At 44.2% G+C, this 16600-nt stretch overlaps 1 protein-coding gene across 2 annotated transcripts; it reads left to right on the top strand.

Moving 5' to 3' along the window:
* Positions 1-264: 264 nt before the first annotated feature.
* LOC110538635 (uncharacterized) lies at positions 265-16360 on the top strand. Of its 2 annotated transcripts, none has more exons than XM_021625575.3 (10): positions 265-740; positions 1932-3128; positions 9699-9798; positions 9894-10001; positions 11099-11205; positions 11338-11452; positions 11597-11662; positions 11733-11922; positions 11994-12148; positions 12299-16360. In XM_021625575.3, exons 2-10 carry the CDS (start codon positions 1951-1953, stop codon positions 13193-13195), a joined length of 2916 nt encoding a protein of 971 aa, XP_021481250.3. In that variant the 5' UTR covers positions 265-740; positions 1932-1950; the 3' UTR covers positions 13196-16360. The 2 variants fall into 2 exon arrangements, with proteins under 2 accessions (XP_021481250.3, XP_021481249.3); XM_021625574.3 differs by having other exon boundaries at positions 284-740; positions 1932-3137.
* Positions 16361-16600: the final 240 nt, after the last annotated feature.

Here is a 16600-nt window from a genome sequence, read left to right as displayed (position 1 = left end):
TTCTAAAAAGTCTTGGCCTTATACCAACAGCAGAGGGAAGCAGAGTACTGAGAGACAGCGACAATCCGGCAAATGTATGCTACCGTGAAAAAACAGAAGATAGTTTAGTTCAATCAAATGGTGCATATACAGATTCAACAACATATTTGAAAATGAAAGATTATTTGAGACAAATACTATGTACTTAGTTCTAGTTTAACCTGATATTATTATTTTCTTTGCCATGTTCTGCACTCGTGTTGACAGATGGTCCCGATTATGCCTATACGTGTGAGTGCCCGACGCACTAACAGGAGCGCGCACGTGGCTGTCAGCAGTAGGAAATGCAGGCGATTTGTGCTAAATGTCTAACAGCAGCACGACCACACTGATTGTGAAGGACAGTTTGGGAGAAAGGAATACCATTTGGTCGTAAAATGATATACATCTGTAAGATTTAATCTCTCTGCAGTTATGCCAGAGAGTAACCCAAACAGACAGCTAGGTTAACAACACCCTTCTAACATCATTATCCAGCAAGCTAGGCTAACTAGCTAGCTAGTTTTGGGGGACATTGCGCCTCCTAACCTGCTCAGCCGTTGTCTATTTATTTCCCTTTTGTTGCCTGGACAGTCCAGTTTCTCATTGTCGTGCTTTCATTGAACTGGGAGCTTAGCGGACCGGAGCTGTGGGGGGCCCGCGGACAAACCCCCTACCCTGGGCGTCCAGGCGGACGGAACACGTAGACACGCGGGCCGTGGGTAAGTTTACACGAGAGAGTTTAGAGCGAGGGAAGCGGATGGGCAAGGCCGTGGACCCTATGGTCAGGCAGGGCCCCGACGTCAGGGAGGGTAGTGGACCATTAGTTAACTAGAAAACTAAGATGCCTGTTAGGCAACAATATCATTTTCCTGTGGTTGAATCGGGAAGTTGTGTCGCTTTGAATGAGGCATCGAGAGGATATGAAAACACAATCGTTCGTTTTTAGGTAGCTATAGTAGCTAGGTAGTTAGCGTGTTGGCTGACGCGAGTTAGCAAACCAACCTGCTTAGATCACAGCGAAATATAATATTGTCCGTAATCTTGGTAGAAGAAATACGTTACTGTATCGGTGGTTGCTAGCGAAGGTAATTTTGTCTGACTGTTGTGCTTGTTAGTGCATGCACTTGATATCGTTTGTGGCCACAAATGAATGAATGTATTCTACAATGTATTTGAATTGTAGACATGTCATTGTCAACATCTAGCTCTGTAGATTGTCCGTGGATTTTCAGTGTTCGATGACACTGGAGAGATATTGGGCAGAAATGGAGAGGTGGGTTTGGGTATAGTAAATAACACAGGTCAAATCATCATATTGAACAAAATGAAGCGAAACCTCAGATAGACATGCATAATTCTACCTATTACTGTATTGTTACTGTATTGTGGAGATGGTGCTTGTTGAAAATACCCCAATGGGCAATAATTCGAAAAATCCAAATCCATGTCCACTAACTAAATATCAAATAGAAGACATAGAGTAGGGGGTAGGTGTGTAATGAATGTCCTCTTTCAGATATAGGGAACTGTGTTTGTTAAATGTTATCTTGTTTTCATTGTCTGTTATTATAATCTTCCCCACTGTTCAAAACTGCAATTTCACCAATATAGTAGCCAGTAAAGCTTTGGGAATTAGCCTATCTCTCAAATAATGTCCATGATTTTGAAATATACAGCCAACTTCTTCATTTAACGTTGTGGCAGCAAGGGCTTTTTTGTTGTTGTGAAAAACTTGTCTGAAAAGAGTGGGGCAGGGACTGATGGCCTCAGTATTATTTATTATCATCAGTCCAACATAATTTACTCTAATACACTATGGAAATGTGGAGAGGTTGTTTCCATGTGATCATGAGTTCTGTTAACTTTGGTTTCTCATGAAACCTTTCTGTCTTCTCTTTCCATCTGTCAAGGAGAAAATAAGGAGGCGCCATGGCCGAAATCTCCGCCCTAATCCCCTCACCTCCAGCTATAGGTGACACACATGCTGCCCCCTCCTTCCCCATACCCTCTACTGCCCCCTCTCCTCCCAGCAGCACCACCCCAGAGCCCCCTAAGAAGAACCCCATCCCCAAGTCTTCTCTGTACGGTGACAAAGCTTCTCTGACATTAACTGTACCAGGAGAGACGCTTCCTTCTCACCCTCCTTCTCCCAAGTCTCCCAAGAGAGGGGGGAGAGGACCTCCACCGAGTCCCCCCAAACGCGTCTCATCAGCGTTAACTCCAGAGACTCCAGTGCCCCCACCTCTAATACCCCTAGAGAGACCTGCTGCCTTACCTGTAATAGCCCTAGGTACTCCTGCCATCCCACCTGTAGATGTAGCATTGTGCCAGGGGGAGGGAGTGAAGGAGACAGACATGGAGGCAGGTGCCAGCCCAATGTTGGCTGTAAAGCAGGAAGTGAGTAACCCAGGGGGCAAGGAGCTGTTAAATGCCCCCTCAGAGGGCCTTACACAGGCCCACAGTGAGCAAGAGGTACAGGAGGTAACACAGCAGACTACCAGCCCCTCTGGTCTTAATCTCACCCCTAATCTCTACCCCAGTGTTCATGTCACTGTGAACACTAATCCTGCTACTGATTATGCTCAGCCTCAGTCTATGGTGGAATATCCCCCTCCTCCTGCCCCCACTTACACTCCCCCTCCTCCTGCCCCCACTTACACTCCCCCTCCTCCAGACTCCACCCAAACAGCAGCAGCTGAAGCCCCTGAAGCACAAAATCCTCAGCCACCAAAAGAAAGCCAAAACCCTCACCCAAACCCTCAACCCCCTCCCAAACTGGACACCCCCAGCCTGTCTCCCATACCTGAGACCTCAAGCCAATCTCCCAGAATGGCAGAGCTACCCAACACCCCCTCCAGAGCAGGGCACCCAAGCCCTCCAGTGATCCAGGAACCTGTCTCCTTCTCCCTGCCCTACCCCAGAGCCCCAGCCCCAGACACCCTCAGCTACCTAGAGTCAGCCAGCATGATGTCAGGGACCCTGGAGTCTCTGTCTGGCCTGGGGGAGGATGGAAGCTCTATCGGGTCAGACTCGGAGATCAACGGCCTGGCTGTTAGACGCACTGACAAATATGGCTTCCTCGGCGGGACCCAGTACAGCGAGGGCAGGTGGGCATGGTAAAACAAAAACACACCCTCACTCTATGCACCCCCCCATGTAAAATACACATCTATTGTGTCTTCACTCTTGACTGTAGATGGGCAATTACACTGGTTTGTTTTTTCTGTCTTAAAGAAAATTCTATTTGTCACATGCGCCGACTACAACTGGTGTAGTAGACCTTACTGTAAAATGCTTACTTACTAGTCCTTAATTAACCAACAGTGCAGAGTAAAAAAATAAGAAAAAAAGTAAAACATTTGCTAAATAAACTAAAGGAAAAATAGTGACACAATAAAATAACTATAATGAGGTTATATACAAAGGGTACCGAGTCAATGTGCAGGGGTATGAGGTCATTGAGGTAATATGCACATGAAGGTAGGGGTAAAGTGACTATGCATAGATCTAAACAGAGAGTAGCAGAAGCATAATGTGAATGTATATGTGCATGTGTAGCGTCAATATGCATGTGTGTGTGTTGGAATGTCAGTGTAGTATGTGTGAGTGTGTGGTTAGAGTCCTGTGAGTGTACATAGAGTCTGTGCAAGAGAGTCGGTGCAAAAACGTATCATTAACAAAGGGGGTCAATGCAAATACTCCAGGTAACTATTTGATTAACTGTTAAGCAGTCTTATGGCTTGGGGATAGAAACTGTTATGGAGCTTTTGGTGCCGCTTGCCGTGCGGTAGCAGAGAGAACTCTATGATTTGGGTGGCTGGAGTCTTTGACAATCAACCGTCTTTCCTGGCTTGGTCATCTTCTCCGAGTCACCCAGCTTGCCCTAAGTGATCTCTCCCTCCCCACACTTTCTGTCCAGTCTTCCCTATATCCACTTTAAACTTATCGGTCTGTCCTTCATCTCTCCTTTGTGTGACTCAGATAGATAGTGCTGAGAGCGCTTTTGTGACACAATATGTACTGACTGTGCCTCGCCCAGCCACTCATTTCCCTCTCCCTCTCCTCCTGGAGAACGTATCTTGCCCCTCCCCTCGGACAGTCTGTCTAAGTGCACTTCCTCCTCTGTTTTATTGATTTAGTTTGGTATTGATTAAGCCTGTTCCCCTTCAGGGTCGTTATCAATCAATCAATCAATCAAATTTATTTTATATAGCCCTTCGTACATCAGCTGATATCTCAAAGTGCTGTACAGAAACCCAGCCTAAAACCCCAAACAGCAAGCAATGCAGGTGAAGAAGCACGGTGGCTAGGAAAAACTCCCTAGAAAGGCCAAAACCTAGGAAGAAACCTAGAGAGGAACCAGGCTATGTGGGGTGGCCAAAGGGTGTCTGTGTGTGTGAGAGTAGTGTAGGACAGAATATTGTAAATGAGCATATAATATGAAGTATAATATAAATCTGTAGATGAGTATTCCTTTTAAAGAATCTCAGGTCGCACAGCTTCCATTTAAAATAACTCGCTCCTGTTTGGAATCTACTGAATGAACATGACCCTGTGGCTGCATCCAATCTTAGGATATCCATATTTAGATAACAGGGTTTTTTTCTGGATAAAAAAATGTGCTTAAGTGGTGTGCATGGCAGGGGTTGTGACAAGGGGCACAGTCAGCCCGTCAGTGGGGCTACATTTTAGAGGCCCCCAATTTTTTATATTTTTAAGACACTTTCCTGCAATTCTCCAAATTTCTCCATGGCACTGAGATACATTTTTGCTGTTTTAAATCTACTTTCCAGCAATTCTTCATATTATGCCATGAAACTGAGAGAAAATGGTGCTAATTTCCTCCGTTTCTACATATTCTGACTTGGAGCTGAGAACATTTTTGCAGTTTTTTAAGGTGAATTACCTGCAATTCTATGCATTTTGCCATTTCTAATGCTGTTCTTTTGCTCAAACATAATAACAAAGTTAATACTGTTCAGTTAATTGTTTTTGTAATTTTTGTAGCTTTTATTTTGCTGATGTTAGTTCTCAGAGATTCTATTATAAATTTTCAAAATATATGTTGGTCCATTATCTTTTCTACGTACTTTGTAGCGGTATTGTTAGAGAGGGGTAAAGATTAGAGGTCGGCTGATTATGATTTTTCAATGCCGATACCGATTATTGGAGGACCAAAAAAAGCCTATACCGATTAATCGGCCTAATTTTTTTACATTTATTTATTTGTAATAATGACAATTACAACAATACTGAACTTAACTTAATATAATACATCAATAAAATCCCATTTAGCCTCAAATAAATAATAAAACGTTCAATTTGGTTGGAGAAGAAAGTGTTGGAGAAGAAAGTAAAAATGCAATATGTGCCATGTAAAAAAGCTAACGTTTTAAGTTCCTTGCTCAGAACATGAGAACATATGGAAAGCTGGTGGTTCCTCTTAACATGAGTCTTCAATTTTCCCAGGTAAGAAATTTTAGGTTGTAGTTATTATAGGAATTATAGGACTATTTCTCTCTCTACCATTTGTATTTCATATACCTTTGACTATTGGATGTTCTTATAGGCACTTTAGTATTGCCAGTGTAACAGTATAGCTTCCATCCCTCACCTCGCCCCTACCTGGGCTCGAACCAGGAACACATCAACAAAAGTTACCCACGAAGCATCGTTACCCATCGCTCCACAAAAGCCTCGGCCCTTGCAGAGCAAGGGGAACAACTACTTCAAGGTCTCAGAGCGAGTGACGTCACCGATTGAAACGCTATTAGCGCGCCCACCGCTAACTAGCTAGCCATTTTACATCGGTTACACCAGCGTAGTCTCGGGAGTTGATAGGCTTGAAGTCATAAACCGCTCAATGCTTGAAATACAGCGAAGAGCTGCTGGCAAACGAACGAAAGTGCTGTTTGAATGAATGCTTACGAGCCTGCTGCTGCCTACCACCGCTCAGTCAGACTGCTCTATCAAATATCAAATCATATACTTAATTATAACATAATAACACACAAATATGAGCCTTAGGTCATTAATATGGTAAAATCCGGAAACTATCATTTCAAAAACAAAACGTTTATTCTTTTTGAAATACGGAACCGTTCCGTTAGATAAGATACAGGTGGCATCCGAAAGTCTAAATATTCCTGTTACATTGTACAACCTTCAATGTTATGTCATAATTACGTAAGATTCTGGCAAATTAGCGAGCCAGGCGGCCCAAACTGTTGCATATACCCTGACTCTGTGTGCCATGAACGTAAGAGAAGTGACACAGTTTCCCTAGTTTAATATTGCCTGCTAACCTGGATTTCTTTTAACTAAATATGCAGGTTTAGTAAAATATACTTCTGTGTATTGATTTTAAGAAAGGCGTTGATGTTTATGGTTAGGTACATTCGTGCAGCGATTGTGCTTTTTTCGCAAATGCACTTTTGTTAAATCATCCCCCGTTTAGTGAAGTTGGCTGTCTTTGTTAGGAATAAATAGTCTTCACACAGTTCGCAACGAGCCAGGCGGTCCAAACTGCTGCACATACCGTGACTCTGTTGCACAGAATGCAAGAGAAGTGACACAATTTCCCTAGTTAAAAGACATTAATGTTAGCAGGCAATATTAACTAAATATGCAGGTTTAAAAATAGTTGTGTATTGATTTTAAGAAAGGAGTTGATGTTTATGGTTAGGTACACATTGGTGCAACGACAGTGCTTTTTTCGTGAATGCTCTTGTTAAATTACCCGTTTGGCAAAGTAGGCTATGATTCAATGATAAATGAGCAGGCACTGCATCGATTATATGCAACACAGGACAAGCTAGATAAACTAGTAATATCATCAACTATGTGTAGTTAACTAGTGATTATGTTAAGATGGATTGTTTTTTCTAAGATACGGTTAATGCTAGCTAGCACCTTACCGTGGCTCCTTGCTGCACTTGCATAACAGGTAGTCAGTCTGCCACACAGTCTCCTCAAGGAGTGCAAAGTAATCGGCCATGATCGGTGTCCAAAAATGCTGATTACAGATTGTTATGAAAACTTGAAATTGGCCCTAATTAATCGGTCATTCCGATTTATCGATCGACCTCTAGTAAAGATAAAGATTTGATTTCGGGCACCAGGCAGGTATTAACCCTGCTGAAAGGAAAAGAGTAGGATAGATAGAGTACCTCTACCAGACCCACGCACATCAGCAGAAGACTGCCTAGAGTGTAGCCTGTTTTCCAGATAGCCAGTGGAGAGAAAAGATAAGACACCATATAAAACACATGTCACAGCACAGGGGTAACCCAACCAATAATAATGGCAGAGCAATTTAAAGGCAACTTCATAGAAACAATTGACAAGAAAGAACCCAGTCATCAACATTAGATGATCTGCAATATTCTGCATTACCTCAGAGGGGGGCGGTATGAATGGGTGTGTGGAGTGTGTGTTCATAGACAATACAAAGAAGGCCTTAAAATGTCAAAAAATCTTCTTGGCCAAATGTAAATAGTCCCACACAAAATCAATACAGTTCAAACTACAATAAACAATAACTAAAATGTCACACCAAATATGACTGGCAGGGGACTAATAGTCCAACGACACTGAACATCTCAAGGAGCATCTAGGATAAAAAGAGTCTGCTGCAGTAAAAAGCACAGGAGTGATAGAGGGAATATGAGAGGGCGAGGGGACTTGCAGGTTACACTGTCTGTCTGTCTGACACACCTGATAGTTTGTTTTTCAAAGCTTCGCAACAATGTTGTTACTACTCCATGCGAACAATGACAGGAGCGGTCCCAAAAGATTACAGCCACGACCTAGAGCGGTAACACCAGTGATCGACTTAAACACTTACAACTAAGCATGCTGAAAATGAACAATACTTCTGCCGAGTTGCACACACTGTCAAACTCACGCGCCAACTGAGAGCTCTTAAAAGAGAGCCGGAAGAGCTATCGTTATTTCCTCCTTCCTGACTGCTGATGCGCTCTTAAAGTGGCAGGGCATGGTGAAGGCTCCGTGCATGATTTTTCCAAAGCCTGTAGAAACAGAGAGGATGCAGGTTAAGATTTCTCCTACACTAAACCAGGGAAGTCCCCCTCCAAGAAGAGTTCCTGCAGGTGTTGTTTTTGCCTCCTCTGCAGTAGGGTAGCAGGGCTTTAGGTCAACAACATGCACCGTCCTGACATCTTCCCAAGTGTCCTCCAAACAGACCAAGTAGTTCACCGGCCCCAACTGATGCACCACGCGGTATGGATCTTTCCATCTTGAAGCTAGCTTGGCAGTGAACTGTTTGGAAGCCTTTGACAGATGATAATGGATCCTGACATGAGACTCCAGACATGAGACTGGGGTGGGAAACGCTCATCTATGTTTGTCATAGTTTCTGACCTGTCGTTGTTTGGCTTTGATTCTGCTGGCCTCCACTCTGGCTAGCAAGGTGTGGTGCTGTTGGACTGCATCAAATGCTGGGCAGTCAGGTGAAACGTTGAAACTTTGCAAGACTCTGTCCATCTGACCTTTTAGTGGTCTTCCCAGGTGGAGTTCGCCGGGAGTGACCCCAGAAATCTACTGGACTGCGGATTTCAGTGCAAAGCGAAACTCAGAAAATACTGATCCCACCTTGGGTGCTGATCCCCCTCGAATGAAGTAATCATCTCCTTCAAGGTGCGGTTTACCCTCGGTCAGGTTGGTCTGAGAATGGTAGGTCGTGGTTAGCTTGCCAGCTACACCCCAGTAGGTACTGAGCTCTTTGTAGATTCCTGATGTGAGCTGCAGACCTCGGTCAGAGAGAAATTGGTCTGGAATCCCGAGTCTGGTTAAGACCCCCCTTCGCAGAATTAGAGCAATAGCAGATGCAGTAGCTTTGCGGAGGGGAAACGACTCCAACCAGTGTGTGTGGTAGTCCACTACCACCAATAAAAATGTATTCCCGGTTCCCCCGGCTGGGAGGAAAAGGTCCCATGAGGTAAATTCCCAGCACTTCATTGGGATGGTTCACCATGTCTGCTCCAGTTTCCAGGCATGTCTACCAATGTATGGTTTGTATTTCTGGCAGACTTCCCACTGCTGTACAAACTTCTAAGTATCAACCTGTAAACCTGGCCAGTTATCCACCTCTTGTAATCTTCGTTAGGTCTTGTAAACTCAGATGGCCACTCATGGGGTTGGCATGATAAGCTTGGATCATTTGGTCAGTCAATGTAGAGGGGATGAAGATGTGGTAATAGGTGCTATGTGTTCCATCTCCTCTTGGAGTTTTTCGATACACTTAATCCTGAATTATGCTGAACTTCCAATTGAAGCGACTCTTCAAGTCTTCCTCAGACAGACTTGTGGATCGCCATGATGGCGGCATCATTCTGCTGTGCTCTCCACACTCTCTGATCATCCAGATGAAAGGAATAATCCAGACACTTAGCACCAGTGTAAGTGCTGCCCAATGGAGGACAAACATTGGCAGTCTCCGTAATCTGGTTTAAATCGTTTACGTTGACAGTGGAAGCGTTTTTCCATCCTGAAAATATATTATATATCAAAATAATAATTAGGTGCCCCACCCAAGGATTTCAATGGCAGAAAAATCCCTGGAAAGCAATAAATACACTGTCTTACATGCCCAGTGTGGTTGACATGCATGTGTGTCTTGGTGTTTATGTTGTTAACTCTTTCTCCATGTGTTACAGTGATAAGGACATCAGAGTTGATGTAGCACGGCAGAGAGAGCTGAAATGGCTGGACATGTTCAACAATTGGGACAAATGGGTCTCAAGACGCTTCCAAAAGGTACTTAGCTACTTCTGTCTATGTATGGTATGAGATTGTTTATCTATTACATACATTGTATGTGAGTATAACATAAGTGTATGTGTGTGTTCCAGGTGAAGTTGCGCTGTAGGAAGGGGATCCCCTCTTCTCTCAGGGCTAAAGCCTGGCAGCTGCTCTCCAACAGCAAGGAGCTCCTGGACTCCAACCCCGGCAAGTTTGAGGTACTGCCACTAACCCACGCCCTTTCTGTCTTCATACTCACACTTCCACTATGCAAAACATGTCTATTGTGAAGCAGACACTCAAAAAAGACTAACTCTGCCTATGTACTCTTCACCCATTCAAATCCGAGGCCATCATTCCTACAGCCTCTATTTAGGCTCATTGTAGTCAAACTGTATTTAGGCTCATTGTAGTCAAACTGTATTTAGGCTCATTGTAGTCCAACTGTATTTAGGCTCATTGTAGTCCAACTGTATTTAGGCTCATTGTAGTCCAACTGTATTTAGGCTCATTGTAGTCCAACTGTATTTAGGCTCATTGTAGTCCAACTGTATTTAGGCTCATTGTAGTCCAACTGTATTTAGGCTCATTGTAGTCCAACTGTATTTAGGCTCATTGTAGTCCAACTGTATTTAGGCTCATTGTAGTCCAACTGTATTTAGGCTCATTGTAGTCCAACTGTATTTAGGCTCATTGTAGTCCAACTGTATTTAGGCTCATTGTAGTCCAACTGTATTTAGGCTCATTGTAGTCCAACTGTATTTAGGCTCATTGTAGTCCAACTGTATTTAGGCTCATTGTAGTCCAACTGTATTTAGGCTCATTGTAGTCCAACTGTATTTAGGCTCATTGTAGTCCAACTGTATTTAGGCTCATTGTAGTCCAACTGTATTTAGGCTCATTGTAGTCCAACTGTATTTAGGCTCATTGTAGTCCAACTGTATTTAGGCTCATTGTAGTCAAAGAACGTATTTGAATACAGAAGTTCTTCAGTGACCTCTAGGTAGACAGACTAACTCTCCAGGGGTGTTTATTAGGGGGCGCAGAGACCTCCCCAGCTCTTAAGCCTCTTATCCTGGGCAATAATCCAGCCTGACTGGGTCTACCTTCACAGACCTGGGGGTCTGGACAGATCATATCAGATAAACCCTTTTCCTTCCCTTTCTCTGCTTTCACTCTGACACAGACATGCTTTGTTAAAGGCCTAGTTATACTCAGTCCTGTTCCATATTATGCTGCTCCAACTAGATATGTTGCTTTAAAGTTGCTCAATTAGATATGATCTGAACATTTCTTTCTCTCTTAATCGCTGTAGGAGTTGGAGAGGGAGCAGGGAGACCCTAAATGGTTGGACATTATAGAGAAGGACCTGCATAGACAGTTCCCCTTCCATGAGATGTTTGCTGCTCGCGGTGGACACGGGTAAGTGACCATGCTTTACTGACGTATAATAGGATTTGTTCAGTCCATGTAGAGCACGCTGACATGTACAATAAAAATGTACTTTGAGTGCATGTGTGCTAACTGTCTGTTCTCTTCTGGTGTGGCCTCCAGGCAGCAGGATCTGTACCGGGTACTGAAAGCCTACACAGTGTACAGACCTGAAGAGGGATACTGCCAGGCCCAGGCCCCGGTGGCTGCTGTCCTGCTCATGCACATGCCTGCCGAGGTGAGGGGCTGCTGGGGGACACAGAGAGAGGGAGGGGGACTGTGGAGGAGACTGGGAATGGGAACAATGTTCTAGAATGATGAAGTAATGGGATGGGGCTAGGTGTTCATAATGTGGTATAATGTGTATATTCCCAACTTGCAGCATGCCTTCTGGTGTCTGGTGCAGATCTGTGAGACGTACCTGCCTGGATATTATAGCGCTGGATTGGTGAGTGAACGAACACACACACTGTATCTTCTTCTTCGGTGTACACTGAGCCGACTCATCATTCTTTTAGGAAGCAATCCAGTTGGATGGAGAGATCTTCTTCTCTCTGCTACGTCGTGTCTGTCCCATGGCCTACCGTCACCTGAAGAAGTTTAAGATAGACCCCATTCTCTACATGACCGAGTGGTTCATGTGTGTCTTCTCACGCACCCTGCCGTGGTCCTGTGTGCTACGTGTGTGGGACATGTTCTTCTGTGAGGGTAAGACACACACACACACACAGTGCACATGATGCTGTGGCTAACTATTAGCTAACTGTGCTGTTTTCTAGGAGTGAAGATAGTGTTCCGTGTGGGCCTGGTGCTGCTCAAGCAGATGCTTGGCTCGGTAGATAAACTGCGGGAGGTCCAGGGCATGTACGAAACCATGGAGCGCCTCCGGAACATCCCACCTGAGTCTGTCAGAGAGGACCTATTGGTGCAGGAGGTGAGACTGTAAACAGTGTATACACACACATACACGTGTTCTAAACATACTCCTACTCTGACTCATTGACACGAGTCAACTGACGTTTCACTGTCTGTGTGTCTAGATCTGGTTTGATGACTTCCTCTGTATGTCTCTGTCTGTGTGTAGGTGGTGTCCCTAGCGGTGACCGAGGCTCTGATCGAGAGGGAGTGCAGTATTCAGGTAAGGAAGTGGAGGGAGTCCAGGGGCGAACTGACCCACCAGCCTGTCCGAAGGCTCCACGGGACACGGGACATCCACGAGCACAAGCGTCGGGCCTCCGCCATCAGCTCCGGGGGTAGCTTCTCCTTCCTGGGGTCCATCCCCCCTCCAGGGCCTCTCAGGGCCTCCTCCAGCCTGCTCTCCCTCCCTGGCTTCCGCAAGTCCAAAACTCCCTTCCTCTCTCAGAAGAAGGGCTCCTTCTCTGGGGCCTCTGGGATGGAGGCCATGCAGCGACAGAACCCCTCAGCGGCAGCTTCAAGCCCACCCAGAGGGCCAACCCACAAACCACCCATGTCAAGTGGCTCTGTAGCTAGGGCGCCTGCCTCTCAGAGTCCTTTGGTTGGGTCTGGTCCAGGCCCCTCTTCTGGCCCAGCCCAGACCTCAGCACAGAGCCAGCCTGGTGCATCAGCCCCAGTACACCATACACCACCCAACACCCTCTCCCCCAAAGTTACTTCTGAGCAGATCACACCCACCATCCCATCACCCACCGCTAACAACACACCTCTGCCCCCGTTCCCAGACGGAGGGAGAGGTGGAGGAGGAGGAGCAGCAGCAGCTACAGGAGGAGAGGATGACAGGAAGAAGAAGAGGAGCAAGGAAGACAAGAAGAAAGAGAAGGAGGAGGAGAAGAGGAAAGAAAAGGAGAAGAAGAAGGACAAAGCAGACAAGGAGAGCCAGAAGAAGGAGAAGGAGCGGGCAGAGAAAGAGAAGAAAAAGGAGAAAGGGGGGAAGAAAAAGGACAGAGGGGGAGGAGAGGCAGAAGAGAAGAATGGAGCCACAGCACCAAGAGATTCAGCCTAGTTTCTCCTGTTATTCCTTCAGAAAGAAAACGGAGAAGGAAAAAAAGAGGACATGGAAACAAAAGACCCCCAGAAGAGGAACGAGAGAGAGAAAAGGAGAAGGCCTCCTGTATAGTGGACTACATATAGTCAGGAGACATCTGGATCATGGTTTTATTAGCACCCCAGGGGTCATGCCCCCTCATATATCCCCCTCATGCTTTCTTCATCAATGAGTTTGAATAATTAAGATGGGACACGTTTCCTTTTGCATCTGGAGAATTGTCTGTGTGGTTCACAATGGATCTCCCAACATCACACAACCATTTTCTCATTTAGTTTATTATTTTATTTAGTTTTTATCAGACTAAAGCTGGTGGACAGACAAGCCGTTGGACATAGAGTAGGTGGGAGTTATAGATTGGGTGCAATTGGATGTAAATGGAACATCCTAAATCCATGTAGGACCCTTGAGTCGTTCCCCATAATGCCCTGTCATGTTCAGTTTGTGGTCAGATGTCCAACTGGAATGCCTGCAGATAAAAGTAAACAATTGAAAAAATATCTCAAACCCAGGCACTGAGGACTGTGATTGCTGGTAGTACTATGGTATTTGGATGTCTGGGAGGACCTATTTATTGTAGTGTTAAGTGTTGTGTGAGTGTGTGCCTTAGTAGCGTAGTGAGCTGAGTTACTGTTCAATATTGCCACCCATTTTCTCTGCTCTTTCTCTCATGTCTTTGTCTTCCTCTTTATTGAGTTGCTTGTTTTCTCCCCCCTTTCTCTCATCTATTGATCTTTAGTCCTCTGACCAGTGACAGAGGAATATAATCCCAACAGGTAAATGGAGAGATGTACACTGCGATATGGAGAAATGAACATGACATTCTTAGCCTTGACAGACAGACATGCATGGATCAGGATGGCACCTTCCTAACAACACGGAGTGATTTAATTTTAGAATGCAATTATTTTTGTGTGTCTTTTCAAGTCTCTCTTGAGTATATTTATAGTGGGAGATGATGATAGATACTGGTAGTTTAGCGAGGGAGGGTCCTTCTACATTCAATGACAACTCTGAATCTGCCCATCAGACCAAATGTCCATTTGTTATTTTTTTGCTTGTGGTAAATGAAATAATATATATTTTATTTAGCCAAATGTTAATAAGGGTGAGGCTTTTAGTAAATTAACCCATTGGAATGTGATCTATTTAGAGTGATTTGAGAAACTTAAGTTGACCACTCCTGTTTGGTAGGTAGGTAGGGTGTTGAATCTCATCTGGATAGTTCATAGAGAATGATAGAGGCCTCTAGTGGCCAAAAGGCTGTTTTAGCATGAGCAGGGCCATGAGGGCTTCCACCATTTGAATGTAGTCAACATGGTGGGACGTCCAACTTCATTGACTGATCCCTACTGGTGACCCTGCTGGAGTCGTGCAACCAGGTCATCAGGGGGGGATCAGCCAATCGGGAAGAAGAAAATTGACTACTTTGAAATGGAGATTGCCTCAATGAAGCTGTCACAGATGCTATAATGGCACAGATACAATGATGAGGCCTCTTTCCATCTCTATGGGATAGTTTCACCTCTTACACCTGCGCCTTTAGGACCCATAGGAAGTCACTTTGTGCTGGGCGGGTCAGGTGTGCCAATGTAGCATTAACCTCTGAACTCTGACCTTCAAGCTCTGATGTATTTATGTACAAAGTTGGTTAATTTAATCAGATATTATATATGTATTATTCTTTATTTTGGATCTGACTGCTATTTTTCTATGCGAGTAAAGGACACCTGGTTAACTGGAAGGATGGCTGGCGATGTGAAGCCCAGTTTGAGGATAATGTTAAGTATTGTTTGTTTTTTTAGATACTGGTATGGCTGTTTTGATTTCATTATTGCACATTTGTCTTCATCTTCTAAGATAAATCCTATTTATGTAATTTCATATTTCAAGTTTACTGTGGTTGCTATGGGTAATGTTAGGTCCACAATTCTCCATTTACCTTATTACAGTATTAAACCTGAGAGTGATTGAAGAACAGGGGAATGACCATCAACCAATCAACTAAGATTCACATGAGTATATCAGATATGACGTTTAAGTGAGCCGAAGGTCATAAAGTTCTGTATGAGATACTGGGAGGCGTTTAGTCAACTCTGACACGGGTTGTAATTGAAGATCTGAAGTTGTCTGTCTTTGTCACGCCAGTATGTTGTAACCAACCACCATAATGATGTTTTGATAACTCCCTAACCCACTCACACAGTGTTATGTAACGTATGTATACTGTACATTAGATGGATAGTGTCGGTTAGTTACTGTAACACCATTCCTTGGTGGAAACCGTTGATTCTCAACACTGATTCTCTGTACTGTTTTTGTAGGGCAGGAGAGGAGGGTCTTTAGTGTAATCGTAGCCAAAATGTCCTTTGTGTTCACTATTTCTTTTTTTCCCCAACTCGTGTTATTTTTTTAAGCCTCTGCTTTCCCCCTTTTTCCTCCACATTTTGCTTCGTCTTCTCAGAATCACTTGGATCAGAGTAGAGTCGGCGAAGATGACCTGAACATGTTTATGCAAACCTTACTGTTCACAAAGCATGTTGTCAAATAGCAGCACTGACGGCCAGCAATGCCACTGCTGAGATCAGTAGTGTTCATGGCAATAATTAGAAGTTGGAGAACCCTGAGAATGCTACAGAACCAATCAGGATAGAGCAATATTTCTCCAAGCAGGCCCTGGCCTCATCCAATTGGGTAGGCTCCTTAAGGTCCTCAATTCTGTGTTGAGTAATCAAGAGGTCATGACAGTCATTGCTTCCAAATTGATCTGGATCTGGAATCAGTCCTCAACGCCTGAAATAGCCAGGATGAGTCAACAGAGACACTTAGTCCTGAGTGCATTTCTGCTTTGGTCCTGAAATCCTTGAGCTTGATTGCTTTTAATCGGGAGCGTCCCACTGATTAGATTTTTTAAAAGTTTGTTGCTTTTATGTTTTTCTATTTTGTCATTGCTTTCTCCCCAACTGTGTCTTTTGTTTTAAGTTTACATGGAACTGTTATTGGTGGGAAATAAAATCCTAGATAATGAAATGCATTCCTTACCTGCAGAAAATCTACACATGATGTATTTAATTAATAATGATAATGACAGTTGTGATGAATAATAAACCATAATATATTAAAGATCCTGCTCTGCCTTGCATTCTTGTTTCATATTGATATAGCCCACATTCTCCCAATGAGCTGTGCATGAACATTTTATTCCATTCTGGAAAAACTTCATGTTTCAGACAGTCTGTCGTCCAGCAGGGGGCAGTAAATGTGTATTTTTGCTGTCTTTACAAATGGGCCTAGTCTGCTGATAAGATTTTGGTGGTGTCTCAGAATTTGTATTTCTTTCCCCAGTGCACACAGCACAGGAAA

Source organism: Oncorhynchus mykiss, chromosome 12 (genome assembly GCF_057628025.1).
Source record: "Oncorhynchus mykiss isolate SJ-2025 chromosome 12, ASM5762802v1, whole genome shotgun sequence".
Lineage (NCBI taxonomy): Eukaryota > Metazoa > Chordata > Actinopteri > Salmoniformes > Salmonidae > Oncorhynchus > Oncorhynchus mykiss.
The sequence above is the reverse complement of the archived record's forward strand: the minus strand, read 5'-3'. Positions and strand labels throughout refer to the sequence as shown.

Excerpts from the sequence above, each read along its gene's own strand:
- LOC110538635 (XM_021625574.3), top strand. The coding sequence starts at position 1,951 with ATGGCCGAAATCTCCGCCCTAATCCCCTCACCTCCAGCTATAGGTGAC. Across the intron at positions 10,002-11,098 it reads CCAACCCCGGCAAGTTTGAG|GAGTTGGAGAGGGAGCAGGG; the intron begins GTACTGCCACTA and ends TAATCGCTGTAG. Across the intron at positions 11,206-11,337 it reads GCTGCTCGCGGTGGACACGG|GCAGCAGGATCTGTACCGGG; the intron begins GTAAGTGACCAT and ends TGTGGCCTCCAG.